The sequence below is a fragment of the Neolamprologus brichardi genome, chromosome 20 (assembly GCF_056152115.1).
Source record: "Neolamprologus brichardi isolate AB-2024 chromosome 20, ASM5615211v1, whole genome shotgun sequence".
Lineage (NCBI taxonomy): Eukaryota > Metazoa > Chordata > Actinopteri > Cichliformes > Cichlidae > Neolamprologus > Neolamprologus brichardi.
The window spans coordinates 6,560,279-6,581,914 of NC_142123.1; the positions used below are offsets into that span (position 1 = coordinate 6,560,279).

General features: G+C 39.2%; 3 protein-coding genes across 3 annotated transcripts; 2 read left to right on the forward strand and 1 right to left on the reverse strand.

The window, feature by feature from the left end:
- The first annotated feature begins 1,816 nt into the window (after nucleotides 1–1,816).
- tmem51a (transmembrane protein 51a) lies at nucleotides 1,817–3,347 on the forward strand. The gene is made up of 2 exons (XM_006785721.2): nucleotides 1,817–2,272; nucleotides 2,731–3,347. The coding sequence occupies exons 1-2, from the start codon at nucleotides 1,863–1,865 to the stop codon at nucleotides 3,134–3,136; spliced, it is 816 nt and encodes a 271-aa protein (XP_006785784.2). The 5' UTR covers nucleotides 1,817–1,862; the 3' UTR covers nucleotides 3,137–3,347.
- Nucleotides 3,348–9,507: 6,160 nt separating this feature from the next.
- On the reverse strand, nucleotides 9,508–12,532 carry ela2l (elastase 2 like). Its single transcript, XM_006785480.2, has 8 exons — nucleotides 12,483–12,532; nucleotides 12,260–12,348; nucleotides 11,750–11,847; nucleotides 11,520–11,642; nucleotides 11,250–11,386; nucleotides 10,447–10,592; nucleotides 9,684–9,836; nucleotides 9,508–9,592 (listed from the first exon to the last, which is right to left on the reverse strand). Exons 1-8 carry the CDS (start codon nucleotides 12,517–12,519, stop codon nucleotides 9,575–9,577), a joined length of 801 nt encoding a protein of 266 aa, XP_006785543.1. The 5' UTR covers nucleotides 12,520–12,532; the 3' UTR covers nucleotides 9,508–9,574.
- Nucleotides 12,533–13,873: 1,341 nt separating this feature from the next.
- Nucleotides 13,874–16,346, forward strand: LOC102795158 (chymotrypsin-like elastase family member 2A). The gene is made up of 8 exons (XM_087834464.1): nucleotides 13,874–13,963; nucleotides 14,085–14,173; nucleotides 14,545–14,642; nucleotides 14,817–14,939; nucleotides 15,067–15,203; nucleotides 15,577–15,722; nucleotides 15,834–15,986; nucleotides 16,258–16,346. The coding sequence occupies exons 1-8, from the start codon at nucleotides 13,927–13,929 to the stop codon at nucleotides 16,273–16,275; spliced, it is 801 nt and encodes a 266-aa protein (XP_087690590.1). The 5' UTR covers nucleotides 13,874–13,926; the 3' UTR covers nucleotides 16,276–16,346.
- The last annotated feature ends 5,290 nt before the right edge of the window (nucleotides 16,347–21,636 follow it).

Below are 21,636 nucleotides of genomic sequence, written 5' to 3' on the forward strand. Positions count from 1 at the left end.
GTCTCAACTGCACAACTTTTTGAAAAGTAGGACGTGATATCTGCATTTGCAGCTGTCATGATGAGCTGGATTCACTCTCATGCCATGCATTCCTTAGAACGGGAATGGGGAGGAGGGGGGCTCACTTAATTGGCTACTTTAGAGTGCAGCAGGTCTGGGCACGTTTACCAACCAGACAGACTGTTATTATTGTATCCATGGACGGATCCATAGTATGGGTATTTCGCGATGACATTCCTGAGTGGTTCGAGGTCATTTCTTTTGCGCTTTTGTCCTAATTTATTTACAGTCCCTAGTAGTCGTCCTGCACTTTCTAAAGCATGCGAAATAAAATCATGCAGCACATGTGCAAGTGTGCTTATTGGTCATGCTCACTGCGCTTCAGAGAATTATTTTAATTTGTAGGGCAGTGTTTGATTTAATGTTTGGTTATGGTTTTAAATATGAACACAAAACTGCTTATTTATTATAATTGGATTATTAAAAAAAAGTAGGTTGACACAGAAACCCTGTATATTTCTATGTAAATTACGGGATGATGATGTTGTACAGATTTATTTATTTATTTAATTTATTTTGTAGTGTAGCTCCTTATGATGTGACATAAGTGACTTTGTGAGTCTGCTGTAAAAAAAATTTTCCCATTCAGCACACCTACTGGAAGTGGCATTGATGGAATCTTGCTTCAGTGAATTTCATGTTCTGTGGGTTTCTTTGAAAAATGGATGCATATAAAGAACAAATCTCTGGGCAGAAGTAACATGTTCGGTAATACCTTGAGAAATGACGCTTATTTATTAAGGAGAGCTCTAACTATCCAGAGTTGAGTTAGGCTTCCTGCTACTACAACTAGAGGAGTTTTGGAGGCTCGTAATTCATCCTCAGGAACACATTAACGGCGTGTTCAGAGCTGGTGAGGAACTTAATATGTCCAGAAATTATGATGATCAGCTCCTTTACATGTCAGATTTTTCTTTTTTAGGTCACTGCCAAATTTCCATTATATTCAACTATTTTGGCGTAAGGTGAGGCTATGAATTAAACCCTCACGATGCTGATCTCCTTACTATAAATGCATATATATATATTGTCATATATAATTAATAATTTAGGTTCAGGAGTGCAATCTATAACCTTATTACTTACTTGTGGGTCAACACTTTGATCTGAATTTGACCATCTCCCTAAATGAGGCTAACAGTTTTTAAAGCTGGAGTGCAAGCCTCTTGTCCCTGGCAGGTTTAATCCATGCTGTCCACCCCCCTCCTCCCATACTGTGTGCCACTATTGATTAGGAAAATGACCTTTTTGTAGCTGTGCAAAGGCCAAAGCAATCAGGACAAATAGCCCTGCCTAACTTTGCGTATCTCTGTCTGGCAGCTAATATGTGCAGCGTGCTGAATGCTGACGTGCCTCACATTTTTTACCTCTCCAAGTATAAAAGTTGTCCAACAACAGAAAAATCCCTTTGAGTCTGGATGCAATTTTAGGAAAGAAATTCTGTTTGTATCAGTTGCCTTTTCAGCACGACGGATCAGGTTTGTTTGGGTTTTTTTTTTTTGGCTTTTTTCTTCACACTTTACCTCTGCAAGACTCTGCTTTTAACTTTTGGAAAACATAGTCAATATCCTTTAGAGACTTCATCTACTGATGTTACTGAAACGCAACCTCACAGACAGCCACTTTTTAAACAAACTATTTCCACATTAGAAACTTTAAATGTGTTTCTGTTTCTCTTCTGTTCTCTGACATATTCTATGTCTCTCGGGATTTTCATTCTGTGTCCACCCCCTTGTATCTTTCTCTCTACAGTTTCTGACTTCGTCTGCAGCTGCTCCGACTGAAATCTAGGGACTGTCAAGATGCGTTCCACTGTGGGGGGACCACCAGGCACTCTTGGCCACGAACAGGCTCGTAGCAGTAACAACAACACCAGCAACAACAACACCAGCGGCGAAATCAATGGAAACTCCGGTTCCCAGTATGCCCTGTGTGCTTTGGGGGTTGGGCTTATCGCCCTTGGTATTGTGATGATTGTGTGGAGTGTGGTACCTGCAACACCACTTGGCAATAGCAGCAGCGGCGGCGACTCGGCAGGTGAAGGCAGGAAAAATAAAGCGTCTTCTGTGGCCTTCGTCTTGACGGGCTGCGGAGTGGCTATGCTCCTGCTGTCATTATGTCTGGGAATGAGAAACAAACGGAGGGAGCAACAACTCCGGGAGGCCCAGAACCACAGCGGAGCACCAGGAAGGGACCAGGAGCAAAGGGAAACGTGAGTATCATGATTGACTAAATCACTTTTTGACTTCTTTTAAAAATTAGGGCATTTTTTCCAAGATGACTTCTTCATTTTTTTGTGTCTATTAAGAGAATCTGAAATTCAGTTATTTGTATTCAGCACGCTCCCAGAGAGTTTTTTTTTTTTTTTAAACTGAAAACATGTGAGAAAGATCTGCTTGTGGTTTTTATTGCCTGCTCAAGAATTTCTTTAAAGGCAGCAACATTTATTCTCACGATAGCTGAAGTTCTTTTTCAGCAGTGTAAATCTCAGGGTTAGACATCAGGGCAATCACTTTGTCAACCCTGATATAAGCTATATCATCTCCCACGCATGTGAGTCAACACTAGTGCAGGACCAGTCATTGTGTGATTATAATGTGTATGCATTTAAATAGTATGTGTAATTAAAGTGTACCATTTCTATTCTTGCATTTCCATAAATGTTTACAGTGCTGAGCAGCAAGCCCAGCGTTATGCGGTGCCCACCTACGAGGAGGCGGTATGCAGTGGCCAGTACCCGGTCACTCAGAGCAGCCTTCGCCCGAGCGTCTCCCAGCTGCCTTCCTATGACGACCTGGTGCAAGTGGATGGTGTGCAGTACGAGAACGAGGGGTCAGAGGGCACAGTTAGCAGATCTCAGCCTGCCGTGGATTCGAGTGCTCCTCCTGCTGCTGTTTCTGCATCAAACCATAGACCTGGGAAAAATAACCTTAAGCTTCTCCCTATCAGTATCCGCAGGATTAAATCGGAGAAGCTGCACATGAAAAACATTGATAACTCTCAGCCCACAGCTGGATTCAGTATTGAACCACTCACCCCGCCACCGCAGTATGAGGATAAAGTGCCGCCGCTTTAAGATGGAGCTGATAATGTTTGGAACGATTTGGTGGAATTTCGATCATCTTCTGTGGATTTTGATCAGCCTTTGCAAGCCAAGACCTGGAATATGGCTTGTTGAAGAATGTGGCCAGTGGCATTAAAATACAGTCTCTGTTCAACAGTAATCATCATGCCAAAGAAATCCAAAGCACTGAACGGAAGAAAACTTTGGATCTCTGAAGTGGATATAGGCAGTAAAGGACATACTTGTTGCATCCTCGCTTACTGTGACACATCTTTATCAGACTGTGGCACATTGGATTGAGGAAACTGCACATGCATGTTTTGTTTTTTTTAATATTATTGTAGGTTTCTGTTAATAAATTACCTTTATGTTACTGGCCTCCACTGTACACTGACTGTATGGGTGAGTCGATGGTGAAAGAGAGCCTAAGACACAGAGAGGGGGGTGGGGTGAAGTTTTGAGAATTTGAATAGATATAGCTACCATTTAGGACTTGGAATCCTTAGGATTAGCACCGCCTGTAGTTTACCAATTGTAAGCTCCACAGCGCCTGAGTATTGTATGCACTTTGGTGGCTTGACCTGAATCAGGCTGCATAGAAACGAGGTCTCTCGTCTCGTTTCCTCTCGAGGTTAGGATCAAATGAATTTCGATGTGTCTTAATTGGCGTGTGTGAGGGTCTGCAGAGCTTTGTAGATCCAGTCTCTCTACATTTGTAATGATGGCTTCTGTTTTACTCTGCCTCAAAAAGCTGAAACCTGGTACTGGGGGTTTCTTTACACATTTTAAAGTGAGGCATCTACTCAACGATACTCATTCGGAAGCTTTGCTACTGAACCAACATGAAACAAAGCTTTATTAGCGTCTGTCTGCTGCATTTCAAGCATCCCTTGTTGAATCTTTGGTTATGGTTCCATGGTAGTATGTTTATTTCCCCCAAAATAGAAATTCTAGTTTTCTCTTTTGAAAGGCTCTTTTGAAAGAAACTCTCTGCAGGTTTGCTTCACCCAAGGCAGGTGAAACAGGCTTGCTGAAGGATACTGTTTGACTTTTTAAGTTATCCAGGTTGGTTGTTCTTTGCTTTTTTCTTTTACCAACTGTGAAATAGTCCAAAATCAGTGCATTGCTGGATTTTAGTATCATTTACTGAGTTATTGAACTGTATTAAGAAGAATTTTGATGAGAAGAGGAACCATTTAAAAAATAACTAAATAAAAAATGTGCTTGTCTAACAACTTCTCAAGCGTAACCAGTCATGTACAGTGCAGCTGGCATACAGGTTGGACTAAACTGTTTGCTAAGGTACAGCCATGGGTGTTTCAGGCGTAAACTGGCCAAATGTGTTTTAGGAAGAGGATGAGGATGGGAGGATGTCTGGTGACGGGGAAGAGCACAAGGCCCTGGTCCAATTTAACCCTTGGGAGGTCGTAATCGTTAAAACTCATGTTTACACTAAAGCAGCAGGATTTGCCGGCATTAAAGTCATGATGGTTCAAGAGAAGAGACTTTCTAGGAAGAAGAAATTTTCCGGGAAACTCAAAGTTTCTCGTTTTATGGAGTCTTTTGACAGCGGCAGCTAATTGCAAGTTTGCCCTTCAGCTGTATGCAGTAAAGTGCAGTTTAAACACCTTCTACTCAGAAAAGCACTTCCTAAAACATCTCATTCACATTGGTTGAACTCGATTCAGCTCTAGTGTTGCTCTTTTAACGTAGCGTTGCAATGCTCTAACAGCAAACACAGTAGGGAGTGTTTGAGGCAAACTGATGGAACATGTGAATAGTTGAGAGCTTTTGCCTGTAGCCATGGTGAACGGCGAGTTGTGAAGGCAGCTGTGTAGTCTGCTTCTCTGGGCTTGTTTTTGTTTGCGTTCTACACGGAAACAGAAAGACTCTGTGACTGTGTGCAGCTGTGCCAACATAACACCAGCTATTCTCACTTGTTTGCTGATCGCAGCTCGACTCGTATACTTGCCTTCGCTTAAAAGTGTGCAGCAAAAGTGCCGAAATAGAAGACACGCCGATGCGTTGGGAATGGTTTGGTCAGCAGCTGTATAAACACTTTGATTTCTTCTTCGTGACAGACAGCTGAAGCTTAATTGTATGACTTATTAATTGCATTAAGTGTTACTAATATTGTGAAGTTGCACAGCTCACTTTTTTTTTTGTAAGGAAAGTGACATTTTCAATTAGACTCTTCATTATCCAGTTTTATATTGTTTCTGATAAATGCATAAGGATACCAACTGACTATACAGTATACTGCACAGTTATCATGTCACTAGAGATCAGTTATTGCAATTCATCTACAGTTTTTTTTTTTTTTTTTTGTTTTGTTTTGTTTTGTTTTTTTAACCCACCTTCTGTGCTGCAGACATGAACATTGTACCTCATTTGCTAATGACCAATTAACTACATAACTGATTTTTATACTTGTATATAGATGAGTTCCTGGAAAAAAAATGTTGTCAGTTTCATTTATTGCATTTTTTTCTTTTTTTTTTTTTTTTATTGCTTGATTGTTTTTGTTTTTGTGTTTTTTTTTATTGTAGATACACTGTGAAACCATGCATTTCTATGATAATTTGTATTTTTTTTTTTTGCTTTTGTTTAGTTTTTTTGATAACGAGTTTTTTCTGAAGACTGAACAAATTTATCACATTAATATTTTATAAAAAAATGAATAAATAATTGTTTGTTAATTGGTGTTCTGTAACTATATCTTTGTGCATTTATGCTGACTGACATAATCTGTTGAATACATAAAATTCCTATTTTCTCCCTTATACTTAACTTATACACTCACGGCACTGCATACACATCATTTGCTTGTTCGTACATATATTTAATCAGCCAGTGGCATGGTAGCAGTTGTGCATTTGATATGTAGACATAGTCAAGACAACCTGCTGGAGTTCAAACGGAACATCAGAATGGGAAAGAAACTTGATTTAAGTGACTTGAACGTGGCATGGCTGCTGGTGCCAGATGGGCTGGTCCGAGTATTTCAGAAACTGCTGATCTACTGGAATTTTCCCACAGAGTAATCTCTGAGGTTTACCGAGAATTGTCTGAAAGAGAGAAAATATCCAGTGAGCGGCATCGAGGTCAGAGGAGAATGGCCAGACTGCTTCAAGCTTATAGAGAGGGAACAGAGTATTCAGAGAGCATCTCCACATCATCCACAGACACCAGATATAGTACCTTTGACATGCGGTGGAATGACAGATTCATCTCATGGATGTGTAGCCAACAAATCTGCAGCACTGTGACACTATCATGCTAAATATGGACCAAAGTCTCTGAGGAATGTTTCCAGCACCTTGTTGAATCTATGCCACAAAGAATAATGGAAGTTCTGAAGGCGAAAGGAGGTCCAAACTGGCACTAGCAAGGTGTAATTATGTTGCCAAATTTCAAGGACACGATTATATATTTGACATTTATTCTGACACACAATGGTTTAATTTTACTGACAAAAACCACATCAGAAATCAAAGTCCTTCTTAATACTGCCAAACCTAATCAAGAGTACTCGTGAGTTTAGTTTAGAATGAAACACCCTTCCTGGATTTGTGAGGCAGTGCTTTTGTCAGCTCAGTGTCGCATTGTTAATGTGTGTAAAGTAATCACAATAGGAAGCTGTTCATCATGTTGTTGATGAGCTCATGAGCTCACTTGGCTAAAAGGAGCTGGCTTCTAAAAGACACTGTAGCCCTCGCCAGAGCCGAAGTTCACCACAGCATGGAGAGCCTGCAGCTGCAGGGAGAACAAGGTTAACTCAAGAATCAAGAATCAAGGCTTTGTCTGAGGGGGCTTCTATGTTTTTGACTGATAAGAGCAATGCAAGCAACCCTTTCATTCAGATATCACAATTTGTGCTAGAGTAGGTACAATCACAATGATATGCAAAAACCTTTACTTATAACAAATCAAGCATGCCCGTCTTTCATAAACAACACCCCACAAAGCACATGCTGGATTTCTAAGTCATAAATAGTCTTCTTTTAAAGGTGCTTTTTGTGATCACACTTTGCAAAATGTAACTAAAATGTTCACTATCAGGTGGCAGTGATTAACCAGAACATTTTAGTGTATTATTATTAATATTTTTATTATTCTTATTATTTTGGATGTGCAGTCTAGTTGTAAAAAACATTAAAAACATGCTTTATTTGAGCTGAGATCCAGGTTGTTGAAATTGCTAGCATTATCACTTTAGTGCAAAATGGTCCTGGGTTCAAATTTTCTTTTTCGGCTGGAGCTTGTTTCTTTTGTTAGGTTAAATGGTACTTCTAAATCAATTGTAGCTGTGCCACATAATGAGCTTCGTGGCAAGTGGATAGTCCTAGAGTCATTGAATCAACAATTAGACAATTAGGCTGTGTTTGCTGCTGTTTTACTTCTGTCTTATCGTTTCTTTTCTTTACAGCAGAGTGCAGTTTCTTTCTGGGGGTTTGTGTTGGTGGCGATGATGGCTGCTTTCCAGATGCACTGGCATGTCTTCCAGTTTGGACTCAGGGCAGGCTGCTTGCCACACTGGCTTGCTACCCCACCTTGTGGCACAAGGCCGAACTGCTCAGCCTTCTAACTTCATATCTTTTTAGCACAGCACATAGACATATGGGGACATAAGTCACTGCACTTCTTCCTTTGCCTTTGTGCTGATAGTTTTAATTGAGTATGAAATATTTGGGGGTTAATATGTTTTTAAGAAAAGAGAAAACTGCAATTAAACTGATGGTGACTGCACTTGCGTGGGGTTAATGCATGGTTGTTTGGGTGGCTAAACAATTTTAATTGGCTCTCAAGCTTATATCTTTGAGATCTCGTCCTTTTAGTAAGCTATTTTCTGACTGCATATTCTCTGTTTTGTGAAGTTCAGACTTTACTGTATGCTGCTGGTGACAGATATCCTTGCCGATGCTAGAGAAGCTATCCTGTTAATGTGCTCAGAGGTCCTGACTACTAACAGAAAAATCTAAACTTGTCGTATTTTGTTCATGGTGGAGTACTGGCACTGACACTGTACTTTAATTTGGCTCATAAATCAGTGCTAAAAGCCCATGCTGAAAAGTTAAAGCTGCCACAGATAGATAATTTAACGATTTGTTTATTGAAACACCTAATAAACATATTTTCCATAATAAATACACCCACATTTTCCACTTTATGCTTGAGAGCTTTTAAAAAAACGTGTTTTATTGTAGTTTTAGTTACACAGCCAGCGTTCATCTGATTTTGATTTGAACTTGCAGTGTGCTGTCCAAAGGAACAAGAGAGGGGACATGAGAGTCCCCTCCATGGATTTGGCTAAAGTGTCCACTACTGTCTGGCTGGAGTGAGAGCTTAGGTAAGGCATCATATTTTATACCTGTAGTAATAAATGAATAACATGTATAAGTCATGCTGTTCTCTGTGAGGCTGTGAGGGTGAACATATTCTTACCTCTCTGCCACCAACCACCTCAAGCAGAGGTCAGAAACCACAGCACTCGACTGAGAGCGATAGGGTTAGCTGTGTTTCCTGGTACTGATCATTTTCAGTAAATACACTCATAGAAAGGGTGTTTGAATATGAGGGCAGTTTAAGACATGACTCATGTTCTGACTTTTTATAGTTCTGGGTCTTGATTAATTATTAAACATCTCAGTCCAGCCTGTGCCATGACACAATGTTTATTTCGTTTATATGTGATCATGAATGACCCGGGAGATTAATAATTAGCTGCCTGCTTCACGTTACAGAGATCTGTAGGGTCCATCCAAGTCATGACGAAACTTCTTCAGTCTCAGCTGACCGCAGGTTTATCCAATCTTATAAACAGCATATTTGCATAATGACAGAAACTAGCAGCACTGAAGGAACTGGGCTGGGAGGTCAGTTCCTTGATCATTAATATCAAAACCTGCAGTCAGCTCAGACTGAAGAAGTCATTTGGATGAGCGACGAAACGTTTCTCCCACTGAAAACACTACATCCAGATGAACAGAATCAACTGTTGTGTATACTTTGTCTTGTGCTTAAAACGGTCTTGCACTCAGACTGTATGCATGCAACTTCCCTCTTGTTTCCTAGGAAACTGGGTCAGCAATGCAGAAAGTCAAACAAATACTGGAAACTTGAGTACAGGACAAGTGGTTGTTGATAAGAAGTTCCCATCAGTGTTCTAGGACACTGAAAAGTGGAAACTATTTTACTACCCAAGTATCACTGATCAAACATAATAGCTGAAGTATTTTTCAGAATAAAACAAATAGAATATGCAGACTCCTTCAGCAAGGTTCTGTTATACTTTATTGCTATTTCTATTTTTAGAAAACTGCTAAAATTACAATAAAGCAGAGATGGTAGAACAAAAAATTATGCAACTTTTCAAAACAAAATTGTTTGATATATATTCTTTATTTCAGAATTTGCACAAAGTGGTTTTCATCCCACAAAGCTGTTCTCTCAATAGGTCACCATTTTCTGTGAAAGAGATAATAGAGAAATGTTAGACTTAAAGTAAAATAATGGTATTAGCAGCATTGAAATGATGCACAAACGTATGGACACTTACAGAGCTGATCCAGTCGATGTAAGAGCTGACTCGGGTAAAGACAGTGGGCTTCTTGGGGTAGTTGCAGCTGAGCCCAGAGCCAAAGCTGACAATACCGTGAACCTCCCAGACTCCAGCAGCGTTCATACAGTTCAGAGGACCGCCAGAGTCTCCCTGAGTCAGGTGGGAGAATCAGTGTGATCAGTGTGCGAATTCCACATTCAGCAGTTATTTCTTAGACGTGCCCACAATTTTCTGATTGCTTATCACACATTACAGAGATTCTTTTACATTTTATGTCGCTCACAAAAATGCAGCTTAGTAGAGATGGTTGTGACATCACTGGGAATAATATAATACAATTTTCGAACATTAATCTAATTTTCTTTTCCTTAAAATTAATAAAAAAGTAATAACTTTATAATAACACCTTGTTTTGTGTTGCTGGCTTTTGCAGAACCCACAGTTAATTCATTTTAATGCAAAGGCAAAATAGCCAGTATTTATATTTGAGAATCTTTGACTGGTAAATATGATAGCTTTGCTTAAAAATGAATGAGAGTTGCACTTGCTAGTCACTAGCTTTTATTTGTGGCTAAATGTTGTGCCAAGTGTCCCTTCATTCACAGCATGTGGAAACGTGTGACTGAGTTAATTCCACAGTCTGTGTGGCACACTCTGAACTTTTAGGAAAGTTGAGTTTAACTGAAGTTAGCTGATGTGTGAAAGTGTGACTCTTACAGTGTTACTTTATGCGATTAGAAAATCATTATTTTAGACTCACATTGCAGCCAGCCACAACTCCATCTCCACCCGCACAGACCATAGTTTCCTTCACCTGAGAACCCCACCAGTCAGGCTTACTGCAGGTTGGGTAGTCCACCACTGGCAGGAGAGCCTGCTGCAGGATGTCAGCAATGGGACCTCCGGCTGTGTGGACAACAAAGACGTAGTTCATCTCAGACAAAAATCTCAAACAAAAGAATCCAGGGGCCAAAGGGTGGAACTCAGTTCTATTTAATACTGTTTTTTATTTCTTTATAAGCTTATTGTCGGGGCCCTCCACAACAGTTCCAGTTTTTCATGTGGCCCCTTGTAAAAAAATAATTGCTCATCCCTGTTTAATTGTAAAATAGTTATAATGGATTAGTCTGCAGAATGATCCTGAAAGGATTTTTGACTCTTCTTTGACTGGGTTCCCTGGTGACTTAGTGGTTAAGACACCAAGTATGCCCTTACTTCCATTCCCCACTGTGCTATCCAAATTAATAACAGAAATATGATTCTTTATTCCAGAAAAACGAAGCACTAAACAACCAAAAATGCATCATGTTAGTTAGTAAAAGTATGTGTGTATAGATTTCATTTAAAAAGTAAAAACATGCTAAGATGATGCTGTATACTAGGAACTGACTAAGAAAAATCAACTTATCAAAAACATCCGTATAGTCTTCCCTTCAAGGGGGAAAAAAAGAGAAAGAGACAGTTTACATAACAAGTTGTGTCAGGTAATGATTATTTGAGAAGCTTTGAAGGGATGGATAGAATTAAAGAAAGCTTCTCTTAAAAAAAAAAAAGGGCACTCACTGAACAGGCGACCCCACCCAGTGATGTAGCAGGATTCATTATTGGGGAGCACAAATTCGGCCTCGGGAAGACAAGAAGCCATGACGGTATCAGAGAAGTTAACGGAGGACTCGAGCTTGATCAGGGCGATGTCATTACTGGGCAAGAAATGATTAAACATTGTATTTAACCAAATACTCAGCCCACAATTAGAAATGCACATAACGCACATGATCTTTTTGATATTCAAGTCTCACAGGTAAATTCTTAGTAGTAGCGGTGAAATGTTACCGAATAAAAAAGGAGTTCCAGTCCTCATGCACAATGATGTTAGAGGTGCCGACGAGCACAGAGCCATCCTCTGTCTCTAACAGGTTGTGCTTTCCCAGTGCCACTCTGTACTCCCTGCTGGAGCTGCAAGGTGACAGAGCAGATTATAATGCTGATATGTGTAAGCAAAAAAATTTGTTTCTGTGATTGTTAGTAATTCCATGCATGATTAAAACCCTTGGTTCTTATACCTGATACAATGTGCAGCAGTGAGGACCCACTGGTCAGAGATCAGAGTGCCTCCACAGGTGTGTCTCCAGTTACCCGCGCTGTTGTACTGCAGGGAAACCTAAAACATACATAAGAGTACAGTGAATTACCTCTTTGCTATGTTTGAGCTTGAGTTTGTGCTTTATGAGAGTGCTGCTTGTTACGCTGGTTGCAATCTTTTCGCCCTTGTGGGAGTTTGCAAAGTGTTTGTTGTTACTTGGTCATTTCTCTGGATAATCGAAAATCCCCCAAACTGTAGCAGCATTTCAGTTTTTTAAAAACCATATCCTCCTATGTCTTTTAATTTACTGTACTGTAACCACTGTAAACCTTTTTTTTAAAGATCCTCCAATAATGCTTAAAATTGCCTCAAAAACTTTTCATACCAGTCTTTACCAGTCTAGCAGTAAATAAAGTCTGCCTATCTTTAACAGAATACATTTTATGTTGATGATATTCAGATTTTTCTGAATAAAGTTTTGAGTTTTTACCTGCCAGGGCCAGCTGTGAGGCTTGACATCATGTCCTCCAACCACCCGAGATATTACAGGGGGGATGGTAGGCAGCCCACACCCGTAGGCTGAGGGGACATATGAGACAAAGATTTTTAAAAAATGCGCATTGTTTACCTGCGTGAAATTTTGTAGAAAATACCAACTGAAGAGACAGCTGCAAAAAGAGATTTTTGTGTGCAGTGTTTGAAAAGCTCCTTACCTCCTGCGACAAACAGAGCAAGCACCAGAAACTTCATCTTGGCTGTATCTCCACAGATTCCATTCAACCTGTGACATTTTTATACCTTTCACACTGTTACGCAACAGAAATCCTTGGAAACTTAGCCTCTGACAAGCCTTGATGCTTGGGTGGAGCTAAGTGAACGGGACAAAGTATTTTGGAGTTCAGCATTTTTTATGGTTTTTTTTTTTAAACGTATCAGTGGATTTGAGGGTTTTTTACTTTATCACCACATGCTGCAGTTCACACAAAGACACAAAGAACCTGACTGCATATTTACTGCAACGCCCACTATTCTGATTTCCTTTGAAATGCTGCACTCTCATGTAGGTGGAGGAAGAAAAACAAAACACAGAATGACACAGCTGTCTAATGAACTAATACATTATTATTAGTGTAGCACTGACATACTACTTCCCTTGTAAAAGTTCAGTTAGTTTTTGGACAGTGACACAGAATTTGCACTTGTGCCTCTGATCGGTATTGGAATATTTGGCTGAAACTGAGCAGAGAGTATAACCCTGTACAACTGTGAATTCTGTGGTTTTTCAGGGCTTTTGATGTTGCTGAGCTGGCCAGGACATTCGTTCTTTTGAAGAATATACTGGATTGTTGATTTGGCCACTTCTAAAGTTTTTGCTGTCCTTCTGATGGGCTTATTTTGGATTTTCAGCCTAATCCCGAGCTCCTTTACTTACACTTACATCTCTCTGGACAACATATTGAAGGTTATAGTAATTCGCAACCATAATGCAGGTTGAATAATTAAAGTGTACTCCAGAACTTTTATCTGGTGAATTTGCCAAAAAATAGTGAGGGCAAAAAAAGCCTAGTTTCACCACAAAACTGCTTATCAGTGAATTATCCAATTACTTTTGACCTGCTGTGATTGGGGCACCATGTATAAAAATGTCTACAATATTTTTGTAAAACCCTTGACTTGTCAATCATTATATAATATTATAGATATTTAAGCAAGAGTTTCAACTAGGAAATTGCTTGCACAGTTTATATTATTCTATTTGGTCCCATTTGGCATGGTTTAGATGTGGAGCTAGTGCTATTCCAGTAGTTATGGGCAGAATTTATGGACCTAAGTGTGAAAATGGAAAATAAATTTTTTCTTTGATGTTAAAATACAGGACTGACTTGTTTAATACCCAAGCTTCAGACTCTCTTGTATGAAATTTAAAAGACGTGACCAATTCAGCAGGCATGTGCATGGTTCACACAGAGGTAGAGACGGGGAGATAAGGTTTATTTGGGGATATCTGTGGTTACTTATCTCCAAGGTTGATTTGTTTTTCCTACCAAAATTTCACCTGCTGTGCTGAGGGAAATGTTGCAACATGCGATTTCTGCCTGCCGACTCACTATATAAGCGGTAGCAAGTGCCTCTAAACTTCTACTGAAGAGAGTCACAATGATGTTCATTTTCTTGGCTTTGTTTGTCGTCGGCGGTAAGCAAATACGTCTTTGACGATTATGTTATGTGTTGGCAAATAAATGTGAACATGCTGTAACACTTCTGATTCTCGTGGAGCATCAGAAATCATCCTACTTTCCACTGTTTCCTCTTAGCCTACGGGTGCGGCACCCCCACCTATCCCCCCATTCTCACCAGAGTGGTTGGTGGAGAAGATGTCCGTCCACACAGCTGGCCCTGGCAGGTATACATACACCTGGGGCGATCGTGGCTCAAGAGTTGGGAGTTCATCTTGTAATCGGAAGGTTGCCGGTTCGAGCCCCGGCTTGGACAGTCTCGGTCGTTGTGTCCTTGGGCAAGACACTTCACCTGTTGCCTACTGGTGGTGGTCAGAGGGCCCGGTGGCGCCAGTGTCCGGCAGCCTTGCCTCTGTCAGTGCGCCCCAGGGCGGCTGTGGCTACAATGTAGCTTGCCATCACCAGTGTGTGGATGGATGGGTGGATGACAGGTTGTGTAAAGCGCTTTGGGGTCCTTAGGGACTAGAAAAGTGCTATACAAATACAGGCCATTTACCGTTAAAACTCATTGTGCTGTGCTGTTATTTGTTGTCCTCAGATCTCTCTGCAGTACAAGAGTGGCAACAACTTCTATCACACCTGTGGTGGTACTCTGATCTCCAATGAGTGGGTCCTCACTGCTGCTCACTGCATTGGGTATGGCAAAAAAAAAAAGAAAAAGAAAAAAGGAAGACATCTAAAATGGAGTGCACACATATGGCACAGAACCAGGCATACTGTAGAGATCGCAGGGTGTTATATATTGCCGTATATAACTTATATATCAAAAATGCATAACTTTTCTTTTTGTTTTTGTGTTTGGCCAAGCAGCAGTTACACCTACAGAGTTTACCTGGGAAAACACAGTCTGGACACCGCCAATGAGTCTGGCTCCATCGCCATCAGCCCTTCTGTTATTGTTGTCCATCCTAACTGGGACTCTTACAACATTCGGTGGGCCATTTAGCCCACAGTACACTGTTGTGGGCTGGAAACTATGTTATTATGTTTCAAATACTTAATTCATGCTATCGCTGCTTGCTAGCACTCTCTAAGTATGACATTTCTATCCACACCCTAGCAATGACATTGCCCTGATCAAACTGTCATCACCTGTTCAAATCACTAATGCCATCTCGCCTGCCTGTCTTCCTACCTCTGGTGAGACCCAGCCTAATGGTGCTCCCTGCTATGTCACTGGCTGGGGACGTCTGTGGAGTAAGTTCTATTATAGTAACTATATAAAAGTTCAACTAACTATAAAGGCTGCTCACTTAAAGCTCCAAAGCCCCGTCTTCAGTGTTTTATAAGTTTTAATATGTTTTCCTGTGGATAATTTTCTCTTGTGAGTTGCTTCTTGTCACTGGCTTACAGTGACAAAAATTCCCCAAAATACACATTTTAAAGTATCACAAAAGACCTCTCGCATCATAAAAATCAAAATAGTTTGGATTTTTTTATGCAGTTTTTAAATCTGCAACTAAATCAAAACTGTGTCTTGTCAACGTAGTTCTCAAACTGTGCTGGCCATGAATCTCGCGATCTTGACTCTAGCCCCTGAATCTGAATGCGTTGTCTTTCTCCTCTAAAGCTGGAGGCCCTATCGCTGACATCATGCAGCAGGCTCTTCTTCCTGTTGTTGATTACAGCACCTGTTCCAGGTCTGACTGGTGGGGCAATCTGGTCACCACAAACATGATCTGTGCTGGTGGAGATGGTGTTGTGTCTAGCTGCAACGTGAGTCAAATTTTGTTTGTTTCACCAGCTTTGAAGTATTTGTCGCTGTTTAAATCAGAAAATATGTCCTAGCCTCAAGAGCATCTTTCTATGACCACATTTGCCTTTTAGGGAGACTCTGGCGGTCCCCTGAACTGCCAGAATTCTGATGGCTCCTGGGATGTCAATGGAATTGTGAGCTTTGGCTCAAGTGCAGGCTGTAACTACTACAAGAAGCCCTCTGTCTTCACCAAGGTCAGCGCCTACACATCCTGGATCAACAATGTAAGTATAAAAAACCTTTGTTCAAAATATCTCACAGTACACAAGATACTTTTTTAAAAGACAAAACTACAACAGAAAGATGATCTGTCACTTGTTTGTGCCAATTATTACACAAATTATAAAATGCTCCATACTCCAATCTTAATTTTAATTTGACCTTCAACTGCGCAGTAGCTAGGAACATGGAAACTGATCCATGTCTTTTTCAGGAGCAATTTTAAACATCCTCTTAACTCTTTTTTTTCTTTTCTTTTTCTTTTTTTTTGTCCAGGTGATGACCTCATACTAAGCTATGGACGGGCTTTTGTCAAACTTAGCAGGTAGATAAGTGATCAAATAAAAAAAACATACAGTGGATAATCCAGAGTCCTGTGTGGTTTCTTGGTCATGCAATGAGGAAACAGCTTAAACTAAACATTTATTAAGCATGTGAACACAACTTCCTATGTCATTTTGTTCAAGCAAGACAATTTTCACATTTAGTCATGGATTTTATAGTAATGACTACAAGATAGTCCTGCCAATTATTAACCACATGCTAAAGAACGGAACATAATCACCACAAACATCAATAATTGAATCTCCATCCTGTAGTGGAAAATGTGCAAAAAACAGAACTGTTATGAGCAGGGTGTGGAAAAATAACCACAAAGCAAAAATACATTATGGAGAGCAAGAAAGGCAAAATTCTTTGCATGACAAAGGGAAAAGCACACAAGCTGCAGGCTGGGAAAACAGGCCAGTCGTTCTTGGGAACAGTCTTTTCCTCCAGGCTTCATTTTTATTAAATAGCCGCTTGTGCTTCAGGATGAGAGCATCCATCTGTTTTCGTGACACCATTTTGCAGTCATCTGAAACACCCCTGAAGACAAGACAAACCATAATTTTCCTTACTCTGAAACCAGAAGCCACATCGACATAAACACGAATAGAATACATAACATCCATAGAAGTTATCCGAATGGTTTCAGGTGGAACTGTGACAGCAAAACTTCCCAGAATTTCCGCTTTCCGCCACTACCTGGTTTACCCTTCATGTAAACAGTAGTTTACACACAGAAACTTGTGTGGCTGCCAGCCTGGTTTCTGCTTATCCCTATAGAGGGTGCTAAGATTAGATTAGATATGCACATTTTGAAATTGAACCATAATAACACACTTACTTAAAGGGTTGCATATATAAAGATTTTAAAACATATTTGTGATCTTCAGTAAAAAGTGTCATTAAAAATGGTTGGTTTATACTAGTGGGGCGATCGTGGCTCAAGAGTTGGGGGTTCGCCTTGTAATCAGAAGGTTGCCCGAGGGCGAGCGTCTGGTGGCCAGGTCACGGGGCCCGGCCGGGCACAGCCCGAAAAAGGGGCATGGGCCCATCTTCCTGCAGGCCCACCACCCGCAGGAGGCACCGTAGGGATCGTGTGCAATGTGAGTCGGGCGGCCAGGAGTGGAGGTCCTGGCGGACCGACTCCCGGCTACCAAGACTGGCCCAGGACTGTTGTCTTCCAGGATTTAGGCTGACTAGCGTCTCACCTGGCATCCCTTTCCTGGTCAGAGGTATGAAAGTTATTTTTAATGGCCTTCTTATTTATTTATTTTTCTTTAACCGGACTGGAGATATCTAGAACAGAGCAGTATGTATAAGTGCTGATTAATCACTATTATTCGGTAAGGATGTGCGTGTGTGAGCTAGCTTGGGTTGTTAAATGAAAATTGGCTTATTTTAATGTTAAGCTAAGCGATTAGCTATTTTTAAAATGCACATTAAGCAAAAGTTAGTATTTTATGCGCTCACTGACACAAAGGTGAGAAAAAAAATCACATGAATTCGTATATACGTGTAAATATAATCACACATGATCACTCCTGCGTAAACACAGTTGTTAAAGAGACCAACAAGAAAAGTAAAAAAGAAAACTTACCAAACAAACACTAATTTTCTGTGTGCAATAGAGGAAGCTGAGTTGTGGGCTTGTCTTTATGTCTTTTTTTATTTGAAATAAACAAACAACAAAAAGGTTGTGAAGTAAAGCTGTAATCAGTGGTGCTGCTAAATGCTCTGGTTAAGCTAATATGTATTTGTGTTTTCATGCAGTCTTAAATATATAAAAATGTATATTAATCAGGCAAACTTTGTCATAATCATTTTTGCGCATTAAAGACAGAAGTGTGTTAAATCATATAAATACCTCTTGACTGCACTAAAATGCCAGAGGTCAACATGTTGCCATTTGTGCTGTAATAATGCCATCTAGAGGACAAATAAGTGAACACATTACATTAGATAAAAGTACCCAGTATGCTATTGTACAAGCTCCGTGAAAAACACCTGGTATTAATAATAACTCACTGTCCATCAGTAGTTACATAATAGTTAATCTTGCTGTAAACAACTTCTTTTACATTTACAGTCAAACATTAGAATATCGAATCCTGAAAGTTCTGTATACTGTGTGATTAGGAGTAGTTACTGCCAATATACTGACAGAACCTGTAAGCGTTATGATACCACAGCAATAAATGACAAAGTTAATGAAGGGTTGCATTTTGTATCTGAGGATTTGTGGCAGTAGAGAGTGTGAATCATTTCAGATCTGTGTGTCTGGGCATCTTTATAACCTTCCTGCTACACAGTCTAGTAACCTTTAGACTTTAACGTATGACTGAAGGCAGTAATCTTAGCATTTTGTACCGATTTTACTTTGTGCTCATTGCTTTAAAGGATGTGGTGAGGTTTTAGAAAAGAAGAAAATAGTAGAGTCTTGAGTTTTTTCCCCCCATAAGTCTGTTATTGGAGTGGTTGCTTACATTTTGTAACTTCTGATCTCAGTATGACAGTGATCTTTTGTGAAATTATATTCAGATTTAAAAGATCATTATAATGAACTTACTTTGGCTTTTTATTACTCCTGCAAATGAGGCTATGGTATTGTAGTTTTTATGTGTGGTGCCATTCTGTCTTCAAATGTAATAGCTTGACAAGTTTTCAGTTCTGATAAAACTTTGTAGTGGTGTTGCATGAGTTCATGCTAACAATCCATTATGTGAAGGTCAACTGAAAATGGACAAAAAGCCTTATAACTCAGAAGCTAAGGTTCTTACACATTAGGTGTATATTGTGTATTATTAATCTCTTCTTTAAAGTCAATAGATTAATGTGAAGACCAAAGTGATAATAATGATATATAGAGTTATTTAAAACTGTGTTTCTTGCTGACAACATGCAGGCATATAAGGATTCAAAATCACATTTTTAATTATGAATTTGTTATGTGCAGTGCAGTAACAGGTCATAACTTTTTTAACACTTACCAGATTGAATACATGTACAGTGCTCCTAAAATTAAAATAAACATCTGATTTTTTTCACTTGATATTTATTGCTAAACATATAACTTACTACAACATGAAATGGATGCGACACATGTACACTCAAAATTATGTCAAGTATATTAAAATGTGTTTTTACTAGGGTTGCAACTAATGATTATTTTGATAGTCGACCAATCTGCCTGTCTTTGATTTGTCGATTAGCCAACGATTATTTCGAGAAATCTTATCTCCGCTTCCAGTGGGCAAACCTCCTGTTCTAGGCTCTATAGCTCACCTGCTAAAGTCTGCCCACCTGTGAATATTAACCTACTGTCCTGTCCCACAGCAAATTAAAATAATGACCTATAAAACATAAGAATTTGAAAATAATCAAAGTTTTTTTTAAAAAAAAACAAAAAACAAACATTAATCAATAGGACTGTCAGAATAAAAATGCAATACAAAAAATATTAGGTAATACAAATTAATATGCTAGCAATATTTCAACAACAAAAAATAATGTGGACATAGGAAACTAAAAATGGCTTCTATCTACAAGTTGAAATAAAGCTTCAAATCAAATACATTTTTAAAATGTTATTTCCAGTTCAAAATAACAAGTTAACATGTTTACAGGTGATTGAGTTCATGAATTCACGATTGCAGTGGACATGCTCAGAATGTGACGTTTGCTCTTATCTTAGAGATGTTTTCAGCAGATACCATGCTAAAGATGCTCTCTGACATTACTTCAGCTGTCTGAGAAGTGCATGAGCTCAAACTAATCTATACTCCTTTGCTTAATACCAGTAAAACGGAACAAAACAAAATAACAAGCTGACGTCACAGCTCCACGGTGCAGTTCGTGCTCGTGCACTGCAGTAGGCGATACTGCCCCCATAGCTTCCTGTGGTGTATTGCAGCTACAAAAATCATTGAGGTGGTTTTACTATATGAACCGTCGACAATAAAATTCCGCTTCGACGAATTTTCATAGTCGTCGTCGTCGTCGAGTATAGCGACGAATCGTAGTTTCAGTAAGGGAAATAACAAAAGGCTGCACTTTGCACGTGCTTTTACTGCACTACAAACGAATTAAATATGTTTTAATATAATAAATCTAATATTAGTCCCTTCAAAGTAAATACTGTCCAGAGAGCGAGCTGCCTTTGTGGAGGTTTGTGCTATTTGGAGTGCTTTGTGTTCTTAATAATACACAAGAGACTGTTAAAGAGAAAATGATTTCAAAGATTATTAGAGATAGAAGATACAGTATGGTATATCATAGTTTTTTTTGTTTTTTTTTTAAAGACAATCTTGTTCTATACAAGTATTAGATTGATCTGATTATATGGTTGCGGGATATCCACGATACATTAGAGTTTATATATAGAGCTTCTGTTGTGAGGATTTTTCATATATAATTAAGATCAACGTGTTTTTGAACAGGAGATCACCAGCACATGTGACTTTAAACAACCATTACAGCATTTAGGGAAAACGCAAGCGCACCATGTAGAAGAAAAGTCTTTATAAATTCTAAATTCATGTTCTTGTTCAGTGCCACCCTACGTTGGGAAGAGACACATTAAATAATTATTATTCCTTCTTTCCGGTGTTATTTTTCTAATTTACAGGTTATTTCGTCAAAACCCCAGTTACTGTCTTGTCTTCTTTGAGAGGAGATCTCATTTATAACCATAATGTTACACAGTAATTATTAACAGAGAGCCACCATGCCCCTGTTTTGCTCCAAGGGTTCATTTGCATGTTAATTATCATTAGCGACACAGGGGGGGAAAACAACAAAATGAAACATAACAGTTAAATAAGCAATCCTATTTTTCCACAGCTCTTCCATCAGAAATCATCTGACTTACATCATTAGGCCTCAAGCTTTCACCTTGGTCGTTGACACATTGCAAGTAATATTTTCTAGAAAATCTTTAATTTAATTCATCAACTGATTTTATGCTTTTGGGCAAAGGGCTTGAAATATTTATGATATATACAAATTGCAATTTATACTGAAAGAAAGATGGATCATATTGGTTATTAGTTTTTGGCAGCGTTAGTATATTTGAGTTGTTTTTAAAGCGAGTAAGTGCACAGAGCAGACTAAAGACACAACATGCAGTTTAATACTACGATGCCTATCACTGCTTTTTTTTTTTAAATGACATTATTTTCTTTGTATTCACTGATTGCTGTGTAAGCTTATTTACTTCCAAGCAAAAGCAAATTCTTTTGTGGTGAATTTTTTGTCATGACAATATTGAACCTTTTATATATATTATAGAACTGGGAGAGGTAATATTAGCTCAAGATACAAGGTCATCAT